At 38.0% G+C, this 26,854-nt stretch overlaps 1 protein-coding gene across 3 annotated transcripts in view; it reads right to left on the bottom strand.

Annotated features, from left to right (window-relative positions):
• Positions 1-334: 334 nt before the first annotated feature.
• The window catches only part of UNC79 (unc-79 homolog, NALCN channel complex subunit), a 109,366-nt gene continuing 82,846 nt past the window's right edge, over positions 335-26,854 (bottom strand). For all 3 annotated transcript variants that reach the window (XM_066551339.1, XM_066551340.1, XM_066551338.1), the window contains 9 exons: positions 21,467-21,571; positions 17,655-17,732; positions 15,097-15,186; positions 11,491-11,666; positions 9,679-9,865; positions 8,130-8,327; positions 5,903-5,980; positions 2,318-2,359; positions 335-1,643 (listed from right to left, as the gene is read on the bottom strand). In XM_066551339.1, the coding sequence (XP_066407436.1) occupies positions 1,443-1,643; positions 2,318-2,359; positions 5,903-5,980; positions 8,130-8,327; positions 9,679-9,865; positions 11,491-11,666; positions 15,097-15,186; positions 17,655-17,732; positions 21,467-21,571 (1,155 nt within the window). In that variant the 3' untranslated portion in view covers positions 335-1,442. The remainder of the gene's footprint in view (positions 1,644-2,317; positions 2,360-5,902; positions 5,981-8,129; positions 8,328-9,678; positions 9,866-11,490; positions 11,667-15,096; positions 15,187-17,654; positions 17,733-21,466; positions 21,572-26,854) is intronic.

Raw genomic sequence — 26,854 nt, 5'->3', positions numbered from 1 at the left:
AGCCAAATCAATTTCTTTCCACTGAAAGCACACAGAGGGGCATATTTTAAGCAAGCTAGCACATGCCTGATTTTTCTTTGTTTCCTTGTTTGGTTTTATTTTTGTTGTTTTTGTAAAGCATAACATTACTTAAATGGCATATCTGCAAACATTTCCACTTTTATTTTAGTGACTGTGTTGAGAGAATACTGACCCTTCACAAAACCTGAAACATACTCAGGCAGATTGTGAGAGTGGTAATAAAGACTATGAATGTAATACCATTCCAATATACAACTCAACGTTTGTTATTTATCAGTGCATTACAGAATAAATACAGAAAATACAACTGGGATTGCACAGATTTAAGTATTTATTACAAGAGGTGGTAAATCATTATGCTTTTAAGAGTTTATGTAAAATCCACTGAGTTAATTGATTCTCCTTAGATTCCAATGGGTTTTGGCTGAGTTTCCTAATGATATTAAAATCCATCTGTTATTAAACATCATGTATGCAACAGTATGCAAATGCTGGGATTTGTAAATATCATAATGCAAAAGTTCAAGTCCAATCATGCTCCTCTTGAAGTTTGCAACATAAATTCTGTAGACATCAATAGGAATAGATTTGGGATATCTTTTTAATTGCACTGTATACAAGTATTGACAGAAGAATACAATAGAGTAGTCACAAAATTAAAGAGGCTTCTATGAAACCTACAAAGTAGAGCAGCATAGAATCAATGAAGTAAAAGCAGTATTTCAAAAAATAATAAATCAGACCTGGCAGTTTCGGAAAATGTACTCAAAAAAACCACAAATTAATTGGCACAGTTTAACAACCTAATTTCTAAGTGCACTTCATAACAACTCTCCTTACAAGCTGCTGTTTTCCCAGAAGATGATGACAAAAAGCCTCATTAAGAACATCACTGTTTTATAGTGACAGATTTTATTGCATTGCCAGCTGTGAATCTAAAAAAAAAAAACACCTCCCCCCTAAAAACTTATATAAAGGTTCCTAAAAACCCTATTTTCTTTTGTAATTGTCAAAAAATAGCAACATAGCACTTCCATGTTTGTGAATACCCACAATTCTATTTTTAAAAAAAATAGAAGTCAAAGAAAAGTGATTTTTGTTTAGCTTCAAAAATAATGTAAAGGAACATTTAAGAACATTTCAATGATCAGAGACATATGTACAATATGGTAGATTTGAGTCCAATCCATGTTCATGAAAGCAGACTTAGAACCTGTTGATCCTGAGTAACTGTAATTATAAACTGGCAGGAGCAGGCTCTTAGCTTCACCCATTATAAGCTTTTTCACAATCTGTCCTAGGCTAAAAAGTGTAGATACAGTATATACTCTGTATACGGATTTATACAAAAGGTCTTTTACAGCTCTTACCCTGTTATTGCTAGGCTAAAAAATGACTTATTTTGGAGCAAATTAAATGCATCATAAAGGGTAAAACTGAGATGCAGCTTCTGATGACTGAATTTCTACTTGAGCCATTTTAAACTGGGTGCACTGCAGCCACTTGCGGAGCACAGACGAGCTATTGTTCATCTGTCCTGACCCCTGTAACATCCTCAGGCTGTGATGGTTGACATTGCTCTGGATGGCTTGGAGGCGGAGCTGAAGTCCAGCAGATAAATGCTGTTGAAATGATGCAAAACATTTAGTTTCTTACCTTTAACATGTGCATTAATATAGCAATGTGAAGGGTATTGGTTTGTTGGCCAGGGAGTTTCTTACACTGCCCCATGTCAAATTTCTTTCTTCCACATCCTGCCCTGTAGTGTTGCCATGGAAGGCAAATGTGCTTACAAACACAACTCCTTACTGAGACCAACTCCAAAATTTTTCTTCTCTTTTCTTGACTCACAAACCACACTGATACACCTTCCTCTCCCTTACAAAGAGGACCAGATGGTAGTTTTACCCAAGCAAACAGGCCCACAATATCTTCTTTAGAACCCACATCTATCTCTTGAGTCAAGAGTCCCAACCCTGATTTGTCAGGGAACTCTTAAGCCTAAGGCATTAAGAAAAACCACAGCTCAGGGAACAACAAATCTCAGTAAATAGCAAGGAAAGGCGCCAGGGCAGAACCTGGGGAGAGGAAAATGCTCCAGAAGGGAAATGGATAGAGCAGCACTGACTAGAGGGCATCTCAGCAAATGCTCACACTTCAGAGCTTCATCTCAACTGCATATGCTACAATTATCTATTTTCACACATCTTATTTCCAGAATTTACAGAAATGTAAATTATTTTAGAATTTACAGAAATGTATACTATAAAAGGATAAAGCACTAGAAACAACTGACCTTTAGGTTTGACTGTATCATTGGCAACCACATTGGTATGAGCTGCAAGAAGAGGTGCATTTTGTTATTGTACAAGTGACTGTAAACATGCTACAGTTACTGTGAGACAGAGAAGGATACATCTAATGCATTTAGCCATTTGAATTGGCATCGCCTGAACCAAAAATCTGAAAATGTCATTATTTTAAGTACTTGGAGAAGGTAAATCTCAGCTGTAAAGAAGCCTGTTTCCCTTGTCTGTAGCTTGATGAATCACCAGTAGTAATTATTGATATCCTGTTTAAGGTAATGATGAAAATACAGAATTAAACTTGTTACAGGAAGTCAGTTACTACTTTCCTTGTAAGGGTGTTTCTGTATGTGCAGGTGAGCAATAGTGGAGTAAAGAGACTAAACATTTTGCATGGTGAGGTATACATCAAGAAATGAAAAAAAAAATGCAGCAGTAGTTCTTAATAACAGGACATATATTTAAATGATAACCAACATTTTTTAAGCCACTAGTCACATCACTGTTTCACTGCAGAATGTGAGGTATTCTGTAGGTGGGGGAGCACAGGTAAAATCTATCCAGAATGACAAGGTGAGGAGGTCTGAAAATTTGTCAGCTGTGATTGGACTGGAGTTACATGTATTTCAGACTCCTGCTCTTCAGGGAACTTTTTTTTCTGAGGAAGTGTAACATGAAAACCTTATGAAAGCCAGAGAGGCATTTCTAGCAAAAGTATTCATGTTTTTCAATATTAATTTAACCATTGAGGTTACTGTTCTAAAATGTTCCTCCAAATGGCATTAAAATTTGCAATTTACCAATTATGCTACTGGAGCTGCAAGTTAAACCTAATCACTATTGACAACATTAGATAAAGAGCTGTTTCCCTTGTGCAAGGAATGATAATTGTTTCAATTTCAGTGCTCTTTTGCTGGAGAATCATGCAACTCTGTCAGGACTCATTACTTAGTCTACCACATGAAGAACCATAGCCAAACCTCAGCATTTACAGACAGATGAATGCCAAAACAGCTGGAATGCAGCCAGATGCAGCAGATGTGTGAGCCCTGTACACCCTTCCATGGGCTCTCACACTAATGAAGTGCTCAGTAAGATGCAGTGACCACAATCCCAAGGTGTGTTTTTGGTGAGGAGGGAACAGGTCTGGGAGGCCATGCTCCACACCCCACTGCCATCAACAAAACCTCCCTGACAATTCAGTCTGGCACAGATGGAGTTCCTGTGGAGTTAGCCAGTGGAGGCAGGACTGGTGTCAGAAGTACATCAAGCAAGAAGGGAAGCCAGGAAGAAAACTTAGGGTACCCCTCTGCATCTGAACCAATTCACTGGACAACTTTTTCAGTCAGCTGAGAGAATCAAGCACTTCACATTCAGTTCATCTTGTCCCAAAGCAAGTATCTAAAATAGATCAAGATGAATCATGTCCAAAAATACTGACTGCAAAGGGCACTCATGGAAACTAGCTTTTATCAATATCTCTTCTGGACAAGTCTAAGGTCAGATACAGATCTTTGTCCTCCAGCACCAGTTCTGTCTTGCAGGGTCTGGACACATTTAATGAAATGAACATTCTGCTGCACGCACAAGCAAGCAAACCCTCTAGTGCTACAGCTGCCAGATAGATAAGTCACACAAGAAGACATTTTTATGGAAGCACTTGAGTTTTGTTAACTAATCCTAAGCCAGCCTTTTCTTCACAAAGGAAGAATACAAAAAACACTAGTCAGAAAGAACAGCTGGAAGAACAGAGTGCTGTCAGACACTATCAAATTTTTTGAGTTTATATTTTCAACAGAACTATACTGATTCCAGTTTAATTTTTAAAGGGAAACCAGGCTGTAGAACAGGCTGGTCATGGTGCTGTGTTCTGGCTCTCCAAATCTGCTGTCTGTCCAGCTCCCTAAAAAGCTACACAGCAGCTGCTGGGGCTGCCTAAAAACCTTGGGTCTTGGCAAAAGGCCTTGAGCTGTTCTTGTCTTCACTGTAGGCTCCCAAGTTCCTCAGAGATGCATTTAATGGTCAAAGATGTGACCAGCAAGGTACTGGTCTCCAACACCAATGCCAAAACTGGTATGGCCACTTTCCCAGGTCCTCTGACATAGAAAAGCAGGAGAAAAGTTCAACACTTTCATTTCACAGTCACTGAAGAAGAGACTGTCTCAAATCTGATAATTTTTAACTTGAGAACTCACTCACTGGTTCCTGTGTGAATAAGCTTTGCGCCACTGTGTCTCTGAAGGACTTCAAACATACAGTAAGTCCCTAAATCATGGCACTTATTTTTCACATCTACAATAAATATTTTTGCAATCAGTTCAGAAAAAAAAAATAGTAATCTGGAACAATGAATCCTGTAGCAATGTTATGCGTGTATACTGTTCAGGATATAGATATATATATATATATCTTGTATACTGCAGGATTTCACTTTAGGGCTGAGTAAAGGGGATTTGGCCACCCAAATTCTTCTCTTCCATCTCCCACCCACCAAACATGAAAGCTTAGCACCTCAACTCAAGGTTCCACAGTTTTATGAGCTTGATTTTATAGTAACAACAATGTCCTTTTAACCTGACTTAGCATTATATTGATATATGCTCTCAAACATAACCCCCTGAAAGCATTCATTTGATTTGTGACAGGGATTTGGCCCTAAAGGCCTCTCTTTTCACAGCTTTAAAGCCACTCTTCATCTTTGTCAAATTCTGAACATCCTGGACTGGCTAAAAGAGAAGCCCATATGTCTTTCAGACAGAGCCATAATCACTTTAACAGCCCTTAGTGACAGAATTTCTGTAGTGAATCAAGCCATTACAAATCTGTATTTTCACAATGAGTGTGAATACTTTCATGTTGACATAAAGACCTTCAGTTTTAGCTACTTTATTTTCAATTCTTGCTTGATCATAAAAGACTGGAGTAAAGCTATAGTCAGAAATTTCCTTTATGGCAACAGAAGAACTATATTAACCTTAACTACCTATGTGGAAACTCTCTTGCACTGGGAAAACATAAAAAAGGATAGTAAAATTGATTTATGCTTGTGAGACTACCCCAACCCTTCTGCAAACAGTGTGATGGAAGACTGACTATGGATTTCCAAAGAAACAACTCATTTAATAACAAGAAAATCAATGTGGCAAAAAGTTTCTGTCATCCACCTAAAAGAATGTGAGGCTCAGAACACAGAGGAGATCTTCAAAGGACCTATGATGATTAAAAGATACAGAATGGCTGAAAATTCAGGCAGTAGCTGGAGGTTCTCAAAGTCACTGACATTAGTTGTGTCTATTAGAGGAATAAGATCATTACTGACATTAGTGGCAATGGAAAGAGGAAGTAGATTACATGTTCATTTAAAAAAAATCAGGAGAACTTGAATTTGAGATTGTGGTCTGCTCTTGGCACAGATTTTATTTTTCAGCATGCATTGCTAGGGTATATTGTGGCATTAACATTCAACCTCAGTCTCTTCCACTCTCTCTTTTTTGAGTGGGAGGGAAAGCACAGGACAATACATTTAGAAATCAGACAATATATTTTAATAGATATTCATGGTAGGGTATGCCTACCTTTACAAAGATAGTAGAGTTGCATTCTTGTAAGGCCTCCATTAAACTGATCACATGCAGGCACACCATTTCCACCATCTTGGAAAAGAAAAATCAAGCGTAAAACCAAATAAATATCCAGCATAACAATGTAGTAAGATAAGCCAACAGCCTCTAAGAAGGATCTTCCTGTATTTGCTAGGTAGTTTATTAACCACTGACACACAAGACTAAAGATTACATAAGCACATATGGGATGTTTTTCTTTGTTTAGTTTTACCCCAATGTGGTAACAGCTATGTGTTCAGTATTTCAACCTTTGATGTATTTTAATTCTTACCACACATCAAAACAAGCTGTCTTTGGCTTTGCTCTTTACAGACATCAACTGTTTTTTATGTCTTCACTATGCAATTCTCATCAATCTGTGTGTCAGAAATTGTTATTTTTATTGATTTAATCTTTGAAAATTAACATTCTCACAACACCCATCTTTTTATCCCCCATCAAAAGACAATTTATTGTTTTGAACTGACAGCTAGTCCATAATTCTTCCATTTTGTATCACAACGTATGACAGATGCAAATATCAGTTATTTGGTAGCAGACAGCTTTTTATGTTTTATATTGTGTAAATTCACAGGTACAAGACAAACATCCTGAGCCAGCAATGACTATTTACAGTGCCTGTCTAAACTACATGTAAATTCCCCTTGATAATAATAAACTCAGCTTTTATGTTGTGCTTTTCATCTTCAAAGTGCTTCACAAACGCTAACTAACCTTACAACACCCCAGTGAGACAGGCAAGTGTTACTATCTACATTTCACAGAGCAAGAGCTGAGGCAGAGAGCTTAATAACTGTGGCTCTAAAGCTACATAATTATATACTTTCAGAGAAAAGATTGGAACTTGGGACTTCCCAGTCATACTCTCATCCTAGGGCTTGACAAGAGGCTTTTGTGTCTGACTAGACTGGCTGGCTGGAAACACAATGCAGACTTCCTGTTCCTTCAAATGGAGCTTCCTGAACTGCTGTTCCCAGCAATGGCTTGTGACCCACAGAGACCCCACCATGTCACAGGCTAAAATATCATCTAGGGACAGCTTTAGGTGGTTCTTGCCTGATATGGAAAAGACACAGGAAATAATAACTGGCTAAGACTTTCAACTGCAGCCCATGCAATTACAATTAAAAGGGCAAGGTCCACACCTCTCTGGGATGGAAAATGTTTCACATGGGGAAAGGGGAATTATATAAAACAATTTCCATACACATAGCAGATCTACATTTAAAAAGAAAAAAGAAAACCCAAACAAACCAGGAATGAAAACCTTAGTAGCAGCAAACCTTAAGACCTAACTTGAGAGGAATGGGCCATGTATAAAAATGTTTCCCAAAGCTAACCTCAAGCTCTCCAGAGCCAGAGCTACTAATCAACGTCCCAGTTAAAAAGTTTTGACCTGTCATGACTGTCTGGGATGTAGGAAACACAATAGGCCTTGCCCATCAGAAACAAGCTCTTAACCCTAAGCCTGCAGGCACAGAGAATCATTAGTCAAGAGTAAGCAAAGGAGCAGCTATGAGAGGGCTGCTGGAAGCCCTCTGGGTTCTTCTTGTACAAAGTTGCTCCAACGGAAGAGAGTATTTGGCATAAACAAACATTTAAAGGTTATGTCCAAGCAAATGGTATGGATGATTTCTGGACACCATGAACATTTCCCTTTAGATCTTATCTCTAGAGATGCCTCCTTCCAGTCATTCATTACTCAAAAATGTTTCAGGAGATATTTATGTCGTTTCTTTTTGATGAATAACCCATGAATTATGGGTGGCCAATTGTCAGCAGTTGAGTGTTTTTTCACCATCACATGGTAAAAAATAACCAAATGGATAATCACAGAATTATCCTAGAACAGTTCATTTGTGCTATAAGGCAGAGTCAGATAAAACAACAGACCACAGTTAAGAGCAGGAATATATACAAAATGAGATGTGATGCAAGGAGTTCATAATCCAACAAGCAGCAGCTCAGACTCCTGATGCTGTTTCAGGTAGATTCTGGCTGGATCCTGTTTCAGGCCCACTGTGAGGTTAAATCACTACTAATTAGCTATCCTTTAATGTCTCAAAAGCATCAAAGTCACTTTATGATGCTATTCATAGCGTGTTGTATTCCACTGAAACAGAGCCAAGCCTCCTCTGAGTTTAATCTGTGCTAAATCTGTCTGCAGCACCTGACTTACCACTTTGTTATGTGCCATTAGCTGCAGGATGCTGGGTGTCACTCGGCTCCAGAACTCCAGGGCTGTGAGGATTGCTGTAAAGCTAAATTCGTTCTGATTCTGGACTGTCGGAGCTACTGCTGTTTGTTCACAATACACTGTCCAGAGCTGAGCAAATATAAATGCGTGGAACAGGGAACACATGTGCAGAACAGATGTCTGTAAAAACAGAAAATAGAAGAAAATGTTTATTTAAATAACTCCATTGGGATACAGTGCAGAGGCTTTTACTCCCTGTCACGTGTCCCACTGTGCAGTTTTGCCCCTCACTTTGCCCCATGTTTCCCTCCCATTAGGAACTAGTAAGTCATGTACACTTGATAACATCTTTTCCATGTTTATAAAATATTTTTAATATTTTTTATATTTATATAAACTGCATTTGCAAATATGCTCCCATGCCACCTAAGTGCCTGGCATGAAGGTCAGTCCCTTTGAAAGAAGGTTAGTTTTGCAAAACAGGTATTTAGGACTATTTCTGAAACTTTCTTAATGGAAATCTCCACTGCAATCTCTGGAAGGCCTGAAGGATCTGGCACATATGACTCCACTTCAGAACCTGAAAGGACAGTTATCATATAAAATAGATGATTTTACATCTGTTCTGTTAATCTGCCATCCACTTCTGCTTTGCTGGGACTGCTCATAATCACAAGGAAACAGTCAAGGAAAGAGAATTCATTTTGCATACTCAGGCATGGCTCCTTGCTAATCCTTGTTATATATCACAGTGTCTGAGCCTCCAGGACTGCTGGACATTCACCACTTCATTACAAGAAAGATGCTTCTGGTCAGAAATGTTTTCTCAGTTTGCAAGAGCAAGAGGGATTCATGCTCTGTGGCAGTATGACTGCACCAAACATTGCAATGGTTGCTTGGTAACTGGAAAGAGGTATTTGAAAGAGCAAAAAAAAGGCCAAGGAAATGGATGGGAAGCACTAGTGTCTTGGGTGAGTGGAGGGAAAGAAAGGAGTATTTTAGGTATAAGATAAATGTATGATCATTCTGCTTCTGTCACTAATAAAAACCTGGTTGGTGCCAAAGACTGCTGCTATATTTGTATTTAACTACTGTCACAAATGTCTTATAATCTGTAATAGCTCTTCTTGTCCTGAAAACTTGAAGAAAAAAGTTGTGCTTGAATCATCACTGCTTGTAATTATTTTGATCATAAAATTATTACATGCTATCCAATGCAAATATACAACAAGAATAAATAACTATCTGAGAGATTTGCTACAGAGATGGTCACTGCTAAAGCTTCAATTTGGAATTCAGTTTTTCATTCCTCACTCCTGTGTTCAGATATTTTTAAATAGCCAAACCTCAAACTTAAGTGTACTAATTTCATCAGTCTTCTAGGCATGTAAGAAAAACTGTACAGAGATTTCTTTCCCTGGGTCCTGGGTTTTATTAAGCTTTTACCCCTCCTTTTATCTTTCTAAAAAGAAATGTTTGCAAAAAAGGCCAATACAAAACACATCTCTACTTAAAACACATAATCCCTTACCTTTGATTGCTCTGGAAACCCAATCAGAATAACAATAAGGTGGTCAGCAATTTGTGAACCTGCATCCAGTGGAATAGGCATGCAAGATGATGGAGAATTTGGACAGACAACATTGTGTGTCAGAGACCCCAGAAGTAGCCAGGACAGCAAACGAATGTGTGAGACACATTCTATGAACTCTTTGGGCCTGTCAAAAAAGAGCAGATTTTACAATGATACTAAGTTTTCTGGCTTTCCCCAAAATATGGAGTCTCCTTATGCACATTTGGCAGATGCAGTCTCAGTGTGCTGGAGACACAAATCATTGGGAAGATTCCAACCACACAGATCTTGGTGGCCTTGACATACCACATAAAAGTCCAATAGAACCTATTTGGTGGGTCTAAAAAACAGTCTCTACAAAAGATTAAAGCATTCACAGATTCACTGCTCCCACACAGAATGAGTTTTTTTACACAGATATCATCAGATGGGAAGGATTGCCCAAGTGGAAATGCTCCTCTCAGCTTCCCTGGACACCATGCAGCTGCCTTACCTCCACTGTGTTCCACCTCTCCTCTGGTAAAGTGGAGTTAATTTCTGTGTTCTTGGGCATCTCCTTGCACATGTGGATTGTGTTTTGGAGGGCACGGACTATACTTTTTTGTGACACTTAAGTATTTGTCCACTGTCTAGTACAGTGTCTAACTGCAAAGCAGTGTGCCTAGATAATCTAAAAAGGAAGAGCCCTTTACTGGTGACATCTTGTCTGTCCCTTTGCTGTTTGTCTGTCCCTCTGCTGACTAAATACTCATTTGAATTCATAGGCACAGGAAGAAAATAATTGTTTTTCCATCAAGAAATCACTATTTACTAGGCCACTCTCCCTGCTGGTTTTAGTTTCTAATTTGCTGTCATTGTCAAAGACTCATATTACCCAAGAGGCATTCCATTAATTTTTGGTTTTTAATAAAATCTGATACAATGCTCTTCCTCAAGTCCCTGTACAATCTTAAAGTAACTTATTACTTTCAATTCAAAACATGTGTTCCTTTTTTTTGTAACATGTAAGAAACTAAAATGCAAGGATTTAAGCACTCCTAAAGCAGATATTCTCCACATATTCACATGCAGATGTATCTAAATGGACTGGAGCCTAAACACCTTAGTCCCCAGAATCCTGGACTGTTAGTCTGGGACAAAGCTGGGACAAGAACACAGGTTTGTTTAAACACAGTCCAGTTGACTACACTCAAAACAAGTCACTTGTTGTCACTGTAACACAAGGGACAGTACTCCCCTTTTTTTAGAAAATAAAACACTGTACATCAGGATTTCTCTCAGTGAAAAGGGACAGAAAACATGTCTTGAGCAGGATTTCTCTCGTTTAACTTTAGCCAGGTGAACTTAGTAGTTTATCATACATCAGTAGGCCTACACTTTAGTTCTCACTCATTTGTACTCCATAATTTCAATGGCCATTTCCTGTTGTTTTGTCTATAATTCAGAGAATATTTTCTGTAATTCTAGGACTGATCAAGTGCCTGTGTGCTTTTCACTGTCTGCACCTAGACCAAGAATCAAATTAATTTCCAGTGTTACTCCAGTCAAGCCCCTGGAGTTACCTCCACTATCCCTCTGGCATGTACTTGAAATATTTTATTGACAGACTCCTCAGTTAAGGATCAGGGAGCTGCTGAGCAGCTGTTTGAATGTCCCACTGCCACCATTTCCTAGTGTGGGTCTTATCTATGGAATCTGGCAATAGAAACATAATTTTGTGAAGATTTCCAACTCATTTTAGTATTCCATTTTGTGTAGAAGTGTTCTCACCCTTGTTGCATTGCCGAAGGAGGATGGTAGAGCCAAGGCAAATACCGGATCACAGCTTTGTTGTCCCTGTGGTTCCCCCGGGTGATTTCCATAGCAGCAATCTGAGCTAAACCAACTTTCAGATGTCCACCAAACGTGTCCTCATGCAGTGGCTGAGAACAAGTCTTCATGTGACTCTGCAAGGCAAAGATCTGATTTCCTACCCAAAACCAGTATTTTCCTTGAACTAAATTCTTCCAAAACCCAGCATATTCTATTTCACTCCCTTTCTATTCCTTCCCAGGATCTGTGTGTCTACAAAACGAAGCTCAGAAACAGATTTTTTAAAATTCACCAATCCCTATATTAGTAACATCAGTATGATGCAGATCTTTCCACAGAGGGCCACAATTCAAAGAGGCCATAATAAAATAATAAAAAGACATAATATAAATTGGGCAAAATGTATAGGCAGCTTTTGTGTCAGCAAACTCAACAGCTGATAAATACAAACTAATCCTTGCATATCCAGAGAGGTTAGGTAAAAACAAAATAATCTAACCATTTAAGAAGATAGCATCTGGGCAGGAAATGCCTTCCATGTGCAATATCCCATTTACATGCTCAGAAAGAAGCTCACTTATTCTCCAGCAATATGCCTATATTGCACTTGTCAGCTATACTGCACTATTCAGTTACAAATGCCTTTAAGCTCTGGCAATAAAATAGCCAAACCTCTCACCAAGAAACACTCAAATATTTATGCTTGTAAAGATAATTTATTCTGCTATGCCAGCTTTAAGGGATGTTTCCTTGCTGCTTCTCGAGATACTTCTGAATTTCTGTTCAGCTAACTTTGCATTACCTTCTGGTTAGACTATAACAGAACACATGCTGACTGCAGTTGCTTGCTTTAAAGGAGAGCCATATGCTTTTCACAAGAAAATCAGGTCATCAGTTATCCAATTATGATAACAGGATAAAAATCAGTGAACCAATAATATTTTCGTACCAGATAAGTATCCAGCCACAGAAACTTACACTCTCAAATTGCACTTACTTAAATCTCTTTGAAGAGAAAAACCCCCAGGTACCAGCATGACTATTTAATGACTGTTATACAGACAGGTAAAAAGGATAGACAGTTACGAAGGCAGATACATTATAAATCTTCAAAAATGGTGGAATTTTCTAAATAAAATCATGCCAAGCTTTACCAATTAAGATGTTATCTCAAAGGGAAAAAGAAACCATAATAAACTGAATAGAAATGGTACACTGAAATCAGATTATCTTGAGAATTAACATTTATACCTTTTTTATAGTGCAGTAGTTCCTAATATACAGGACTGAAAATAATTAGCCTCTTTCAAAAAATTATTCTTGGATATGCAAAAGAAGACATTGGATATAAATAAACACCTCCAATCAGGTCTGAATTCCTACAGAGAGTAGAAATTCAGGAATTCAGGTTCTCTGAATTCCTACAGAGAGTAGAAATTTCCAAATTTGAAAACCAACATTTGAAAATCACCTTCTGCTATTGGTATTGTTACTGGTCCTATAAATCATATAGGATTCTTTGTTAACTAACCCCAAATGCTGCTGATAATACACACTTGCAAGAAATTGTACAACCAGATGATCACAGGACTCATTTTCTAGGGAGTAACACTTCTGTTATAAAACCCAAGCGATGTAAGTAAATATATTAAACGAGCTTGCAAGAATTTGAATCTAGATGCTGTGAATTTCTTTGAAGTTCTGACTATTTGTAAACTTAGAAATGCTTAAAAATATTTTCTCAAACATGTTGAAACCACGAAGTTTTATCTCTTTAAATAAAAACTGCCTTTTAATTTTATAAGACAGAAAAGCTTATTCTTTGCAATACATAAAATTATGGTCATATTTGACTTTCCTATTAAGCTAACTTGTCCTCAGATTCCTGTATTACATGGCTAAATCAAAACAACATGGAATTTCTGACTTCGTTTTAAATGGCCAGATGACTGATTTGGGAAGCTTCTTGTCCCATTTCAAAAAATGAAAGGGAAAAAACAGGTAAAGTTCTAGTTCATGTTCTACCTATATCCATATATGAAATTTTTAAAAACAAATAGTCCCACTGAGGATAAGAAATAATCACCAGATCAGCACTGTAAGAACAATTCTAAAAATCAGACTACAGCTCAAGGGAGGTGAGCAGAAGGAGAAAGTCCAAATGACAAAGTTTTCTACAGAAACATTACACAGGAGAGAGGATACCTGCAAGTATTTATAAACAAATTTTCCCCATTCCTGGTTTCAGGTAAGCTGATTTTTTTCCTGTGGAACTAGCAAACCAGATGTATCTCTCGCCTCACTTATGATTCATTTGCTACCTATTGTGAAAGCAGTTCTGAACTTTAACAGAAATGGGTGAATAACTTAAGAGGATAGAGTGGGAAGGCAATCCAATTCAACTTCAAATGATTAATTATTTTGTGCTTTGAAGTAAATTTTTACTCCAGCCTAACAGGCTACTTCCCTTAGACTAATTTCTTTAATTCAAAGGAATTCATGGCCAACAGGGTAAGAATTTAAGAAAGGGAATATTTTGTCCAGTAATATACAGTTACAGAGAGTTTCAAGACAGAAGTTTCAGTTTAGCTGGGATTCTTCTTCCTTTGTGATAAGTATTATTAACACACAATATGGTTTTCCCTCTGGGGCACAAGGTGGATTTGAGGGGCCAGAGGGACAGTGAACAAGTGAGTGTGTGAGAAACTAGCAGAGTAAAAATTCTCATCTCATTGCTTCATAAATGAGCTTCAGAGCAGCAATGTTACTTAGGCTACTAATTTTTCAAAACATCTTAGAGAATTTCCATTCTGTAGGAAATATAATAGGGATATGAAGTTCCTCCATGAAACAGGAATTTTAGGTTTTGATTAGCTAATGATTACTAGGATCTTTTTATGAAATGCATTCCTAAATAAAATATTTTATGCTAACAGAAGTACTTTCCTATCACTCCTCTTAAAAATTTGTCATCCAACTAATATAAAGAAACCAAAATACAGTTTGGACTACAGCCATAAGAGCTATTTCTTTTTCAAAAGAATATAACCTGACAATGAAAACAACAGCATCCATTAGAAAAAGGACACCCCCTTTTTTTAGGTCAATTATTGCATTTTAATGAGCTCTGAACTTCCAATAAATTTAAGTGTCTGTTTGTATCTATAAGAGACACAGGATTCCTCCACAGGAGTGTACTTTGTTGTACAGGCAGGGAGTTTTATGCTTCCCTGGGTTATATTAAACACAACTACTTCTCACAGTGACTTTGGTATGACATTTGATCATCATCAACATTTCAGAAAAATCATGCCTGCATTTTTATTATGTGCTCATGATATTAGAATCAGCCTCCATTTCAACATCACATAAGCTACTTTTTACCAATGCCACAGAAGTCTGTAATCTATAACAGCACTAATATTTTTTTACAAGAGAAAGAGAAAAACCGTGTCAGTCACCGTCAAATACCTCCTACTGTGTCTCCCAGGCAGGTTCCTTACAGAAAAGATATTTTTGTAAAAAAACCTCATACACTTTAGATCAATATATGCCAGAACCAACCTTCAATTTGGTTAAGGTATGCATATCTGCAATGAAATCCAGCACTTCCCCAACATACTGCCTCATGCATTCCATTGCTGCTGTTCCACACTAAAACATAAAAGAAATAAGTTTAAGTACTGGGTTTTGCTTCACCAGAATACAGTTAGTCTGTCTCAAATTCTTTATTTTCCTTTTTAGTTGGAATAATTAGGAATAGGTATTCTTTGATGTTCTTCTTCTCACTGTATGATCTCCTCTTATCTGATTATAGTATGAGAAGATAGCCCAGCTGCTGTAATTTCTTCATGCATCATAAAATACTCTTATCTATGACAGCACTAAAAGATCAACTGATGAAACTTTCAAGAATATTCTGGTCTTGTCATCCTGAAATTTACAGTGATCCAGAATTAGTCTTAAAAACTCATGAGAATTGAACAGCTCAGTTTTTCAAGCAGCTGAGCACTTCTGCAATTGGAATCAATCAGTTACAATCAAAGAAAACAAAATTCAGTCACAGGCACAGATGCCCTTATTTCACATTAATCACAATGGAAAACAGTTTAAATAACTTCAGGTCTTTTATGTGTAAACATCACTAAAATGAACATCACTGAAATGTGTTATGTTTTTTCCTTTACAAAAAAAACTAATTAATATTTCCTGTATATTCCTGAAGAAAAAATCATTCAAAATACAGCATCTTAATGGCACTAAAGCTATACAGTGTTCCAGTAAGATCATAAAGGTATAAGCTTACTAGAAGCCACCTGTGCCAGAGCAAAAACAACCTCAAAGGGAAAACAAAGGGACTCAATGTGGTGCTTGCTGTATTTGTGCACTACAGATTTTCATAATCCTTTTCCTAGAACAGTGAGAAATGTGAATCTGGCCCTCAGCAAGCACAAGATGAGCCCGAGGTGCATAAAGCAGTCAACAGAACAAAGCTGTCAGATTAAATAAGGGCTTTGAATAGATCAGAGAGCCCTGCAGGGAAGCTTTCCAAAGGTGATGCTACCGACCCACTAGGTATCACATAAACCTCTGTTTACATGTTAATAGTCTGAGGTGAAGATAATGCTGCCTGAATTCAACAGGAACTATGGATGCCTCATTCTAAGGGGTCAAGTAAAAGAAATGCTTAACTTTTGAGGCTAAATGATCACATTATTAAATTAGATATCTTTTTGAAGTCACCAAAATCTACTTCACCCCAAGTCATAGGCTCAGGGCAGAGCACTGCAGTAAAGTTTACAGAAGAAAACTACTGTTCTTTGGCCTCTTTTTGATTACCTGCACTTTGAAGCATAGAAGCTGATTATCCTATCTGAGCATACAAATGAACTAGATTTAGTTTTAGTCACAGAATTATTAAGCCACAGTTGAGTTTTAGTGGCTGAAATCTGAAAAACTGCAAGAATTCTATATTTAAAACAACTGACCTGGGCACTCCTCATTTTTGTATGCTCCCTTACTATGCCACCTCCTGGCTTTTCAAATGTTGTTCAGTTTCCATGACAGAATAAAAACCAGTGGGTTTTTATGGTCATTGGGAACTCTGTCAGTATATCCTTCATCCAGTTTATGTGCACAAAGGATTCAACCTGGGTTCTAGAATATTGAATAACAGAATTATGAAAGAGACTACACTCCAATCTCTGAAAATAAATGCTCAGTTGCACAAGACTTCTCTCCAACAACCTATTCTGTTTCATGCAAGCAGTAGGCAGCCTAATTTTCTATGGTTACTTCTGAAATGATCATGTTCCTATCACACCTTGTAACACCAGTATTAGTCTATTCAAAGCAAGTATAAATTAAAATATCCCGTTGGGAGGAAAGGTATTATTAAAGATTGGCATTTAAAAAATCACGCACTTCAGAAGATACATGGGAAAGATCTTATTAAGTCATCTCTAAATCTGACAAACACAGGGAAACAAGTTTTCCTCACTCAGCTTGTAAAGCAAACTTGGCTAACCCTCTTCCATCTGCCTGGGTACTCAGTCACATGTGCCATGGAACAAGTCAAGACCTCCCATTGTGCTACTTCCTCCATATTCACCAGGTGCACATTCAGTGCCCGGGCAAGGAGTACTTGTCATTTAGCTACACTCATCAGCAGGGTATAGATGAATGACTTACCAGAAAAATACCATTAACTCCCTTCTTTAATCAGGTAATCTTTTGTGAGAATGGAGGCAATGGCTTGTAGCTTTCCATCCTACTACCATTTTTTGATGCATTCAGCTGGTCTGCTCCCCATTGAGAATTGCAGATCTTTGATTTGTCTTTTTGAGCACAGGCTCCACTGAAGTCAGTTACTTTAGTCATGTAGCTCAGTAAGCTACATGACTAAAGGTTATCAGCGAAAGCAAGGAAGCAACATCAAATTCAGAACTTTTCCACTGTTAATAAAAAGAATGAAGCATCTCAACCTTGCCTGTAATCCATCTTGCCAATCAGGAGAGATGAAAAAGAAAGAGCATTAAAATGAAGCAAAGCAAGCTGAATAAGATGTATTTAAAAAAAAAATCAGAACAGAACTAAGAAATGGACTTTGGTTCAGTACTTACTCCAGGCATTGAGGCAATCATTTGTTTATGGAGGATTGTTGACTCAGCTAGTTTTGTTCCAGCATCTGCACAAACAAACTAAGAAGAGATTAAAGATAAGTTATTTTAAATTATTTTTGAGGAACCTAAAGACACTAATAATTTATTCATTACTTCATTTAAAATTAAAAAAGTTCAGATCTCTTCTTGCTTTTATTCATAGTAATTTGCCTTTAGAGATCTCTTTCTTTATAAACAACCTACTTAACTCACCATTATAAATGAGGTAATTTTCTTGAAAAAAAATCTGACTTTAATGTGCTTAATTAACACATATGCTGTGCAGAAGCAATTTGAAGAATATTATGTAACAAATCAGACTTTCCTTATGAAAAAAATATATATTTGCTATTTCTTCCATTTATCAAACGTTCCTCTCATTATAGAGTGAACCATGATAGAGAGGAATAAGGCACGGTGCCATATTCTTCACTGTGATATTATAACATGTCACTGAAGTTCTACAATGATGAATTATATGAAGAGGTTTGAAGTTGACAACATACTAGTATGGTGTGATATAACTTCTGCACCAGAAAACATAAACAGGCTGTTTCTGAGACATGGTCAGTGTCATGCTACTACAGTAGAATATCTCTCATTGCTTTTCTGATGCTTTTATTTTACCTTTTTTTCTTGTTTCTTTGTGTTTCCAAATCCCTTGACCTAAAATCTCCAATGTCCACATCATTCATACATTAAACTTGCTATTGCTGTTATTTAATCATTATAAGCTTCAATAATGCATTGGACACCCTGCAAATTATTTGCTTATTCCTATAACTTCTTGTCCTAACATTATATCTGCACTTGAACAATTTTTGTCCACAGTGATGCAATGTAACTTTCTTAGAAAGAGCAGACAAAAAAAAAAACCTGTCAACTAAGGTCTAAGGCTTAATCTTCCTTCTGATTAAAAAATAGTACTTTCACAAACTGAGACAGATATTGACTACCATGTTTTATGGTTGTCTAATGCATGCATGTTAGCAGAACTCTCAATGACTGACTACTCTTCATGAAAGTATTTCAAAATATCCTTTACAGCCCTAGAATTTACTCTTACACTTCCACAAGATTTACAACAAAACAGATCAGGTACACTGAATCTTAGAGACTAACTGAACAAGCAAATTCTAAAGAGACACCAGTACAGTTTGAAGTCAATGGAAATCCTGAAGATGTGTGCTGATGAAATGTGAGCAGGAGAAAAGTACTAGGAAATGAAATGCTGTGTGAAGAAGCAGTTCCTATGGAAACCCATGGAACAGCAGCATGTACATGATGCCTTTCATTTGGTAGGATAAATCAAGGAGACAGTCTTAATGTACCCTTTATCACCCATGACACCTATGCAAAGATTGGAGTGATCTGGTTAAAAATTCTCATTCTTTGTAAAGTGGGACAAAGTTAACTCTCATCTTAGCCTTAATGTCACCAGTGACACTGATGGCACTATGTAATCTGGATAAACGTGGGTGTCAAATGTACCTTTCTAGGAACTCCTTTGTTAGTCAGCCCACGACTGATCTATCATTAAATTAAAGTTATCACAGCTCCTTTGTTATCTGGAACAGTTTGACAGAATCTCTGTATTCTGTGTGCACTGTCTGTATAGAATCTTGCATACAGGCTAACATGTCCATGGAGACATGACTGCTGGAAATTAAAACCATTTCCGTTTGGTGCTGTGTTAACTCTGCTATGTCTTTATTCATTCAAAAGCATACAATTTGAATTAATATCCTGGTGGCTTTGTGTGGTAAAGAAGTGAACCAATCCTTTAATTCTATTAATGGCAGCAGAGAATATTTAAAAAATAAGAGACATATGCATTTTTACTGGTAGATTTCTTAAATTACAGTGGTGCTTAAGATGGGCTTAGTGGTTACTATGGTGTTGCAATTCCAGAGGCTGTTGAGTGATTCAGACCACATACTACTGAGAGCTGCCAATTTACAGTCAATGGGAGAAGCAGTCATCATGCCTTCACTAGGCATCTATGGCAGATGGTCTGAATATAACCCCTATTCTTCACCACTGACTGCATAAAAACAGAAGCTGGCTGCTTTGGATGGCAGGAAATATGAATCACTTCATCAGCCTCTGAAAGAGAGACATCATAAAAGACATTTATATCCATATTAGATGCTGTTGTGTAAGGTATGAATACATCCCAAAGTGAATACAGCATATGGGAACAGTGCTAGGAGGAAAACCCAGGCAAATACCATTTAATCTTTATGAGATAAGGTGATGTAAGAGAGTTTTGCTTACTGGGTCTCTCAGGCAATTGACTCAATGTGAAGCCCAAGCGTAAATCAGTTAAACCCCACTGCCAAAATTGACATGGCCTGTTTGCATTCTCAAATGACAAATTCAGGAAGGACTAGACTAGGGGATTGTTATGCTTTGGTGTAGCCACAAGACTGAACTATAGGAGTAATGCAGAATAATTGCTTCATTCTGCAATACAGGAAAAATCAGTTCAAGTCAACAAAAACCAATGTACATGGTATAAAGGTGCATCCCTGCAGCTGTAAGACAGAAAGAGATTGGTGGTTGTTATTTGATGGTATTGACTGGGACTGAAAAATGTAAGTTTGAGTTAAATAATAATTAACAAAAAAAAAGACAATCTTCTGCTTTTTAACTTAAATGGATTTTAAAAAACAACCCCTAAGCATCAAAAAAACCCCCCATATTATTCTTCCCTTCCCAACTTCTTCCCCTAACACTGATGGCATAATAATTGTTTTCAGAGTTATCCTAACTGCTATATTATTTGTAAGTGTTATTTCTCTGTCAACTGGAAATAATTTACTTACTATGAGTAATGTACCAGTACTCAAAAGAAAATGAGTCCATAGTAAGCTACATAAAGCTTTGACCCATAATGGGAAGGGAAGGAGTGAATGGAGCTGTGATGCTGGGAGCATTATGGGATATCTATGTAATAAACATCTCACCTAGACCTTATGAAGTGCTGTTATGCTGGTCCCCTATAATTTTAAGTTTCCAAATTTAAGTTCCTAACATATCATTGTTATCTCATTGGAACAATGAGCCCAGTGCTTGTGATTACATTTTATGGACTTCAGCAAATTGTTTTGGTGACAGGCTTGTGATGCCAAACCATGCCGCACTTGCCTTCTTGGAGGCAGAAGTTTTCATAAGCCTCTATCTTTTTTCCTCATATTTTCCAAAGGTAGCTTGACTCCACAGAATGAAAGCAGCAGAAATATTGTCAATGTATTCGTAGCTGGAAAACTACAGGTCAAAAGAAAACGGCCTTCAAGAAGTGGAGACAAGCTTACTGCCAGAAACTGAGTTGTGACCCATGATCCACTGGCAGCCCTTCCCACACAAGCTGGTGACAGAGTTTGAGGCTAGGATATAAAGAAAAGGCAGCACCAGGGGCAGCTGCCCCAGCAGGACATGATATAAAACTCAATGGACTCAACCCTTATGGGTCCCTTCCAACTCAAGATATATTCTGTGATCTTCAGTACTTGAGCAGTGATGCACAGGTCATTATCATTATGAGAAATTTGGATTCCAAATTTAGTTTCTTAAATTTTAATGTAGCAGCCTAAATGTATGCACCAATGCATACAAATGCAACTGGATTTGGATTAAAAAAGTTCTTGCTTCCCCAGACATTGCTGGTACTTTCTGTAACCATGTTGGACTCAGTTCTTCAGCCTCTGCCCCACTCCCAAACCTGGGCCAAGCCAGGATCAGTATGAGAATTACATCAGAATTTGCTGTACCTGCACCAACAGCAGCAGATTCATGTCTGGTAAGGGTGACTTCAACTTGAGTGCTTGCAGTAACTCCAATATAACACAGCGTGTCAAGTAGAACTTGTCCCTTTCCTGCAATAAAAAACCACAGAATTATGAATGCCCTGAAATTCACTGACAGCCACTAGTAAACCATAAAGATACTTTTTATCTAAGTTTGAGAATAACAAAATTACAAAAATGTACTTCTTTCTGCTGTGCCAACATCACTCATAATTTATATTATTCTACAGGCTTAATAAAGAGACATCAATGAAGGTGATTTTTCTTTGCTGTTTTGTCAGACATTATATGCAAGATTTAGTATTTCACACATGAAATACAGATAGATTTTATAAAATAGTTATAAAACCCAGGTATGCAAACACAGCTTTCATTAAGGAGTCCCATGAAAAGAGAAAAGAGGAAAGCAGTAAGAAATTACACAGAAGAACAAAACTGGCATAGTATTTAGCATTATTCTTTCACTGAAGCTGCCAAAACCTGTCTATATTTCACCATACTCTCTTTCTGCTGTTATTCCCCTTTAACAAGAGTGCTTCCACTACAGCTGCTTGGACCATCTATTTCCACTCATTAGACTGGCAGTACTTTTCCACTTCCACAATAAAAACAGTCTTGGCTACAGCTGCTACCACAGAAACACTTTAAAACATAGGGGAAATCAGCCAGTAGAGATCAGAACACAGAAGTCTAAGAATAGAGTTGTAGGGCTGAGTCAGCAAGGAGGTACAAGAGATAAGATGGCCTTGTTATACATCTTACTTTGACATTCTCCAACTTTAGAGAGTAAGATAAAAACATTAAACAAATCCGTAATTTGCTATTGACCACAACAACTCAAGAATTTTGATAAGCAGGAGCACCATGCTCTATTTCTCTATTTCAGACAACCATTAGAGATGAAATAAATGGTCTAATAATGAGAGCATATCCAAAGTGTGCTTAAAATCTAAAACCTGGTATCCTCCATCTTGTAAATCCCATGCACTTGCCTGCTCACTTAAATTAAATGTGTGAAAATTTCTACTCAGTCAGGGCCTCAGTTCTCCACAAAATCTGTAAAACAGGATTGTTTGTCTCTTCCTCAGAGAAGTTTAGTGAGGTTCATTAGTGAGAGACAGTTTGAAGGCCACCTCCATCTGCACACACGAGAAGCTGAAAGTGTGAGTGAGCTTTTGTTGCAGCAGACCAATCAGTCACCAGTGCTCCTCTTCAGAGCACTGCTGTCCCCACACTAGCTGTGTGGCACACTGTCTAACAAAGCTTGCAGCAGCAGTGCATGCCTCCCACAGCACCCACATATCTCTGAATGAAAACAGATTTTAAATATCAGGCCTTGATCTGAGAGAAGGTGCCAAAACAACAGAATGGTGTGTATTCCATGGAAGTTATGATGCCAGTCTGTGAATCAAGAGACCATACTTCAAGCTCCTAGTTTCCTCTTCAATTACATGGAGTGGGCAGACAGATAACACATTTAGATGACAGAATGGGTCCCAAACTGCAGTCCTTGTCCTTGTCTGACTATACTGATGCAGTTTAGGCAGCTAAACTTGCAGGAAGCTAACACTCCAGAATCAGATGTATTATGAAACCATTTCTTGAGGGGACAAATATTCAAAAGTCCCACATTCACATGCATGAGTGCTGCTCTGAGAAAAAGTATACAATATAGGAATATCCAGGAGAGGTCAGATGGGAACAAATGTCTTCAGTAAGTTATCTCCAACAAAGCCATAAGCAGAAGCAAAAGAAGAATAAGAACAAGGCAAGCATGTATAATTTTACCAACTTTTTTCAGCTCAAGGAACTTCTGAGATCACTGTGGTTTCTGTATAATTCAAAACTCTCAATGTATTTCTCTTCGACATAACTGTCTATTGACCTCTGGGACTCATGCCAACCTTTAGCACAAATGGTAAGGAGTCACATGCTGTTGAAGAATCACTTCCCTTTACTTGCTTTGACTAGTTCCTATAAACTTAGTATGTTCTTTACACTGGAAAGGAATGAAATTACCTGTCCCTGTCTGGATCACTTGGGACCTTGCAGACCTCTCTCACATTTCCATCAGGTCCTGCTCTTTCAGACCAAAGAGCTCTGACTTTATTGCTCTGTATGTGGAACTCCAACCATTTGATCATTCTTGCTATCATTACCTGAACTTTCTGACACTATGATATTCTGAGTGGGAATGGAGAACCAGAATGGTGCATAATACCCACAGTGTAAACAAATCCTGGTTACTTGTTAGAATTCCCTGGGAAGACTGTCCTTTCCCACCATCAAATGCCTTGCCAGACCTGAGACACAGACATTATGCAGTGCCACATTCAAGTCAGTTGACATTTACATCCCCCCACAAAGAGTGGACAGAAGTTCCTATCAGTAACCCAGTCCAGTAGCCTACACATACTGAAAAAGAAGGAAGACATAATTCTTTCAAAAGCATTCAGCTATTTTACATACTAACATCTATGCTATACAGGATATAACTGGGCCATAATAAATTGCTCTGTCAGAACACTGGAAAAGAAGCATAGGATTCATGAACCCCAGATTTTCTTGGCTTTAGGGATTATACAACTGGTAACTGCTTCTTTCTCTAAGGAGTCTCCTATCTCACAGTCTAAACTCTTAAAGTTTGTTAAGCACATGTGATGAAGAGAGATTAGGCAAAATCAGGCAAAATGATTTTTTGACATCTGGTCTCTTGCTTCCTGCACTGTTCATCAGGAGTGATGACATATAAATCAATGGCCCAAAGTATCCTTCCTACCCAAGTCTGCTTATTCCTATCATCCTGCTGGTGATAAATATGTATAAACTTTATATTCTGCCAGAAAGCCATTGCTCCTTGAGAATAACATCCAGGGGAGCCACATGTATAAATCTGATACCAGAAGTGTCAGGAATACACTACTTCAGCCACTGTTCAGCCAAATTAACTCTCTCACATGTCTATCTATCTGCTGCAGTGTGATGTAATAGCCTGTTTCAGCTATCCCAGTTCCTTCCCCAGGTGTGCCAATACCCTCTCCCTTCCCCTCCCTTGCCCCTTGCTGAGTGCTGTCTGTCAATCTTGGCATTCCAGCAAGGGCGTCGTGTGATTGGCAGAGTTCAAAGATGCCTCTCAGCCCTGGGGACATTGGGCCATCCAGGTGTCATTTGTCCCCTGAGACTTTCCCCCCTTACCTGGTTGGTGGGGTCCCTGTCCCTTCCCTGCCTCTCTCCCTGGGGTTATAAGACACAGCAACCACGCAGTTCACTGGCTCTGTTGGAGCTGTTGCTGCATTCAGAGGCCTGGGTGCCAGGAATAAAGCTCTGCATCGAAACCCTCCTGCAGAACCCGACTCCTTTTTCCTTCACTTTGCCTTGAAGCTTCTCCACCAAAGGTAAACCTGAGCTCCTGCTTGCCTGGACTTGTCCCAAGCGCCAAGCTGCAGCATCCAGCCAGCCAAAGGTGTCTCTGAGGAGAAACCACCACAGCTGCCGCCCTTGGTCAAGCAGCAAGGGCCAGACGAGCCCAGGCACGTTCCATCCGGCTATATTGGTACTTAATGCCAATATGTATCCCTACAGAAAACAGCTTTGCAACCTTCAAATTGTGACTAACCACATGTCAATATGGAGAACATGAAGCTACTGAAGTTCTAGTAGTACCTCAGGGTCCAAACTTAGTAATAAGAGTCAATTTGGATCTTTAATGGAGATTGCTATCCTCCAAGTAGGCCAGTATAAAGCAAAAATCTTTATTTTATCACTGCTGATACTGCAGTAATTAAAAATACTGAAGATCTGCCTCTTAATATTCTTTAAAAGATTCAATAGCAAAATCATGTGGCACTCTGCATTTACTTAGTAAGGGTCAACAGAACACCAGCAAAAGGCTAAGTTTAGGTTCAAGCTTCTGCAGTTCTAAGAGATAAGAAAGCCATAAAGTGTCCATTTAGGACCTTAAGACACTTGAAAGGAAAACTAAAGATAAGATTACAATCCACAGAAGAGATGATACTCTCAACTGAGAGTTCCAAAGGCACTGAAAGAAACAAATTGCTGACCTGGAACAGAAACTCAGACAAGGAAATATCAGATTGACGTGAGTCTTCAGGATCCAATACAAGAGAAACTCAGATACTCCTGCCATAGGCTATTAGGAAAATGTTGGATCTTTTTTCCTAAAAAATAGATTTGGAGTGGTTGTACAGCACTGACCTCTACAAAGTGCATGCTGGAGTAGTTTGCTCTTTGAAAAGATAAGAATCCTCCACAGCTCAGCTGAAAGTTGCTGTTTTGTTCCAGTCAGCACACTCAAATTTGCAAAACAAGCAATTACATTTGAATAGTTTCAATGCTCACAATTATATTCCTTCTGGAATTCACTTCTATGTAGTCCTCTACCACAACACTCTTATTTACATACAGTGACTTCCACTGTAGAGAAACACGGACATCATAACTGATTTGGTGTTTTTTCTAACTGCAGTCATTAATTTGACACTTCTAAGGCAAAACTACAGTAAGCTTTCAGAAATAGCAAAGATAATGTAGTGTGGAGTTCCACTAAATTAACTATTCTGTGGCCATACAATGCAGAACATTCACTAATGCTTCCATTTCTGGGTCATCAGGTTGCATTAAACTAAATCAAGAAGACTTACCAAGCACTGTAATCCAAATTTCCTGTGTGCAATTAAGTACTCACTACATTAATAGAACAATCAACCAGGCAGCATGTAAGACACACATGTGGGTTTTCCAACACCATGGTTTTAACTACACACCTCTGAAACTTCAGAGCCTGAGGAATGTGAAAAATTTCTTGTAGTTCATCATTTGCTTTGGCAGATACATGAAACACTCTGATAAGACCACAAATGCAAGAGGGGTATCTAACACTATTAGAGTTCACGTTAACATTTTACTCATTTTTCCTTGCCCAAAGCCTTGACTATAGATACAACTCAAAATAATTCCAAAAGCTAGGCAATCCCTTCTGTATTCAGGATTATTCCATTGCATAAACTCTTCTCTTTCAAATGAGACAAAAAGCTAGAACTTGCTTGCTATCGTTAAACATACTGTAAATTAATTTCTATTTAATGCTTCAAACCATTACATTTTGTAAAAATGTTTCTTATTTTCTTGTGGTGCAGTTTTTCTGAAAGAGTGTCATTGCTTTCATCATTTCTTCTTCACTGTTTGTACAGTGATATTTTAAGTCGTAACAAGACTGAAAGAATGCATGTTCCAGTTGTACATTATCAAAACAGAAAATCATGTAGCTACTTATGACAGAGTGTTTCCTGAGGATTAATTACTGTTCTGACAAATGTAGCAAGGATGGAAAAC

Source organism: Molothrus aeneus, chromosome 6, assembly GCF_037042795.1.
Source record: "Molothrus aeneus isolate 106 chromosome 6, BPBGC_Maene_1.0, whole genome shotgun sequence".
In the NCBI taxonomy this organism is placed as follows: Eukaryota; Metazoa; Chordata; class Aves; order Passeriformes; family Icteridae; genus Molothrus; species Molothrus aeneus.
Note: the sequence above shows the minus strand (reverse complement) of the source record. Positions and strands in the feature narration are given on the sequence as shown.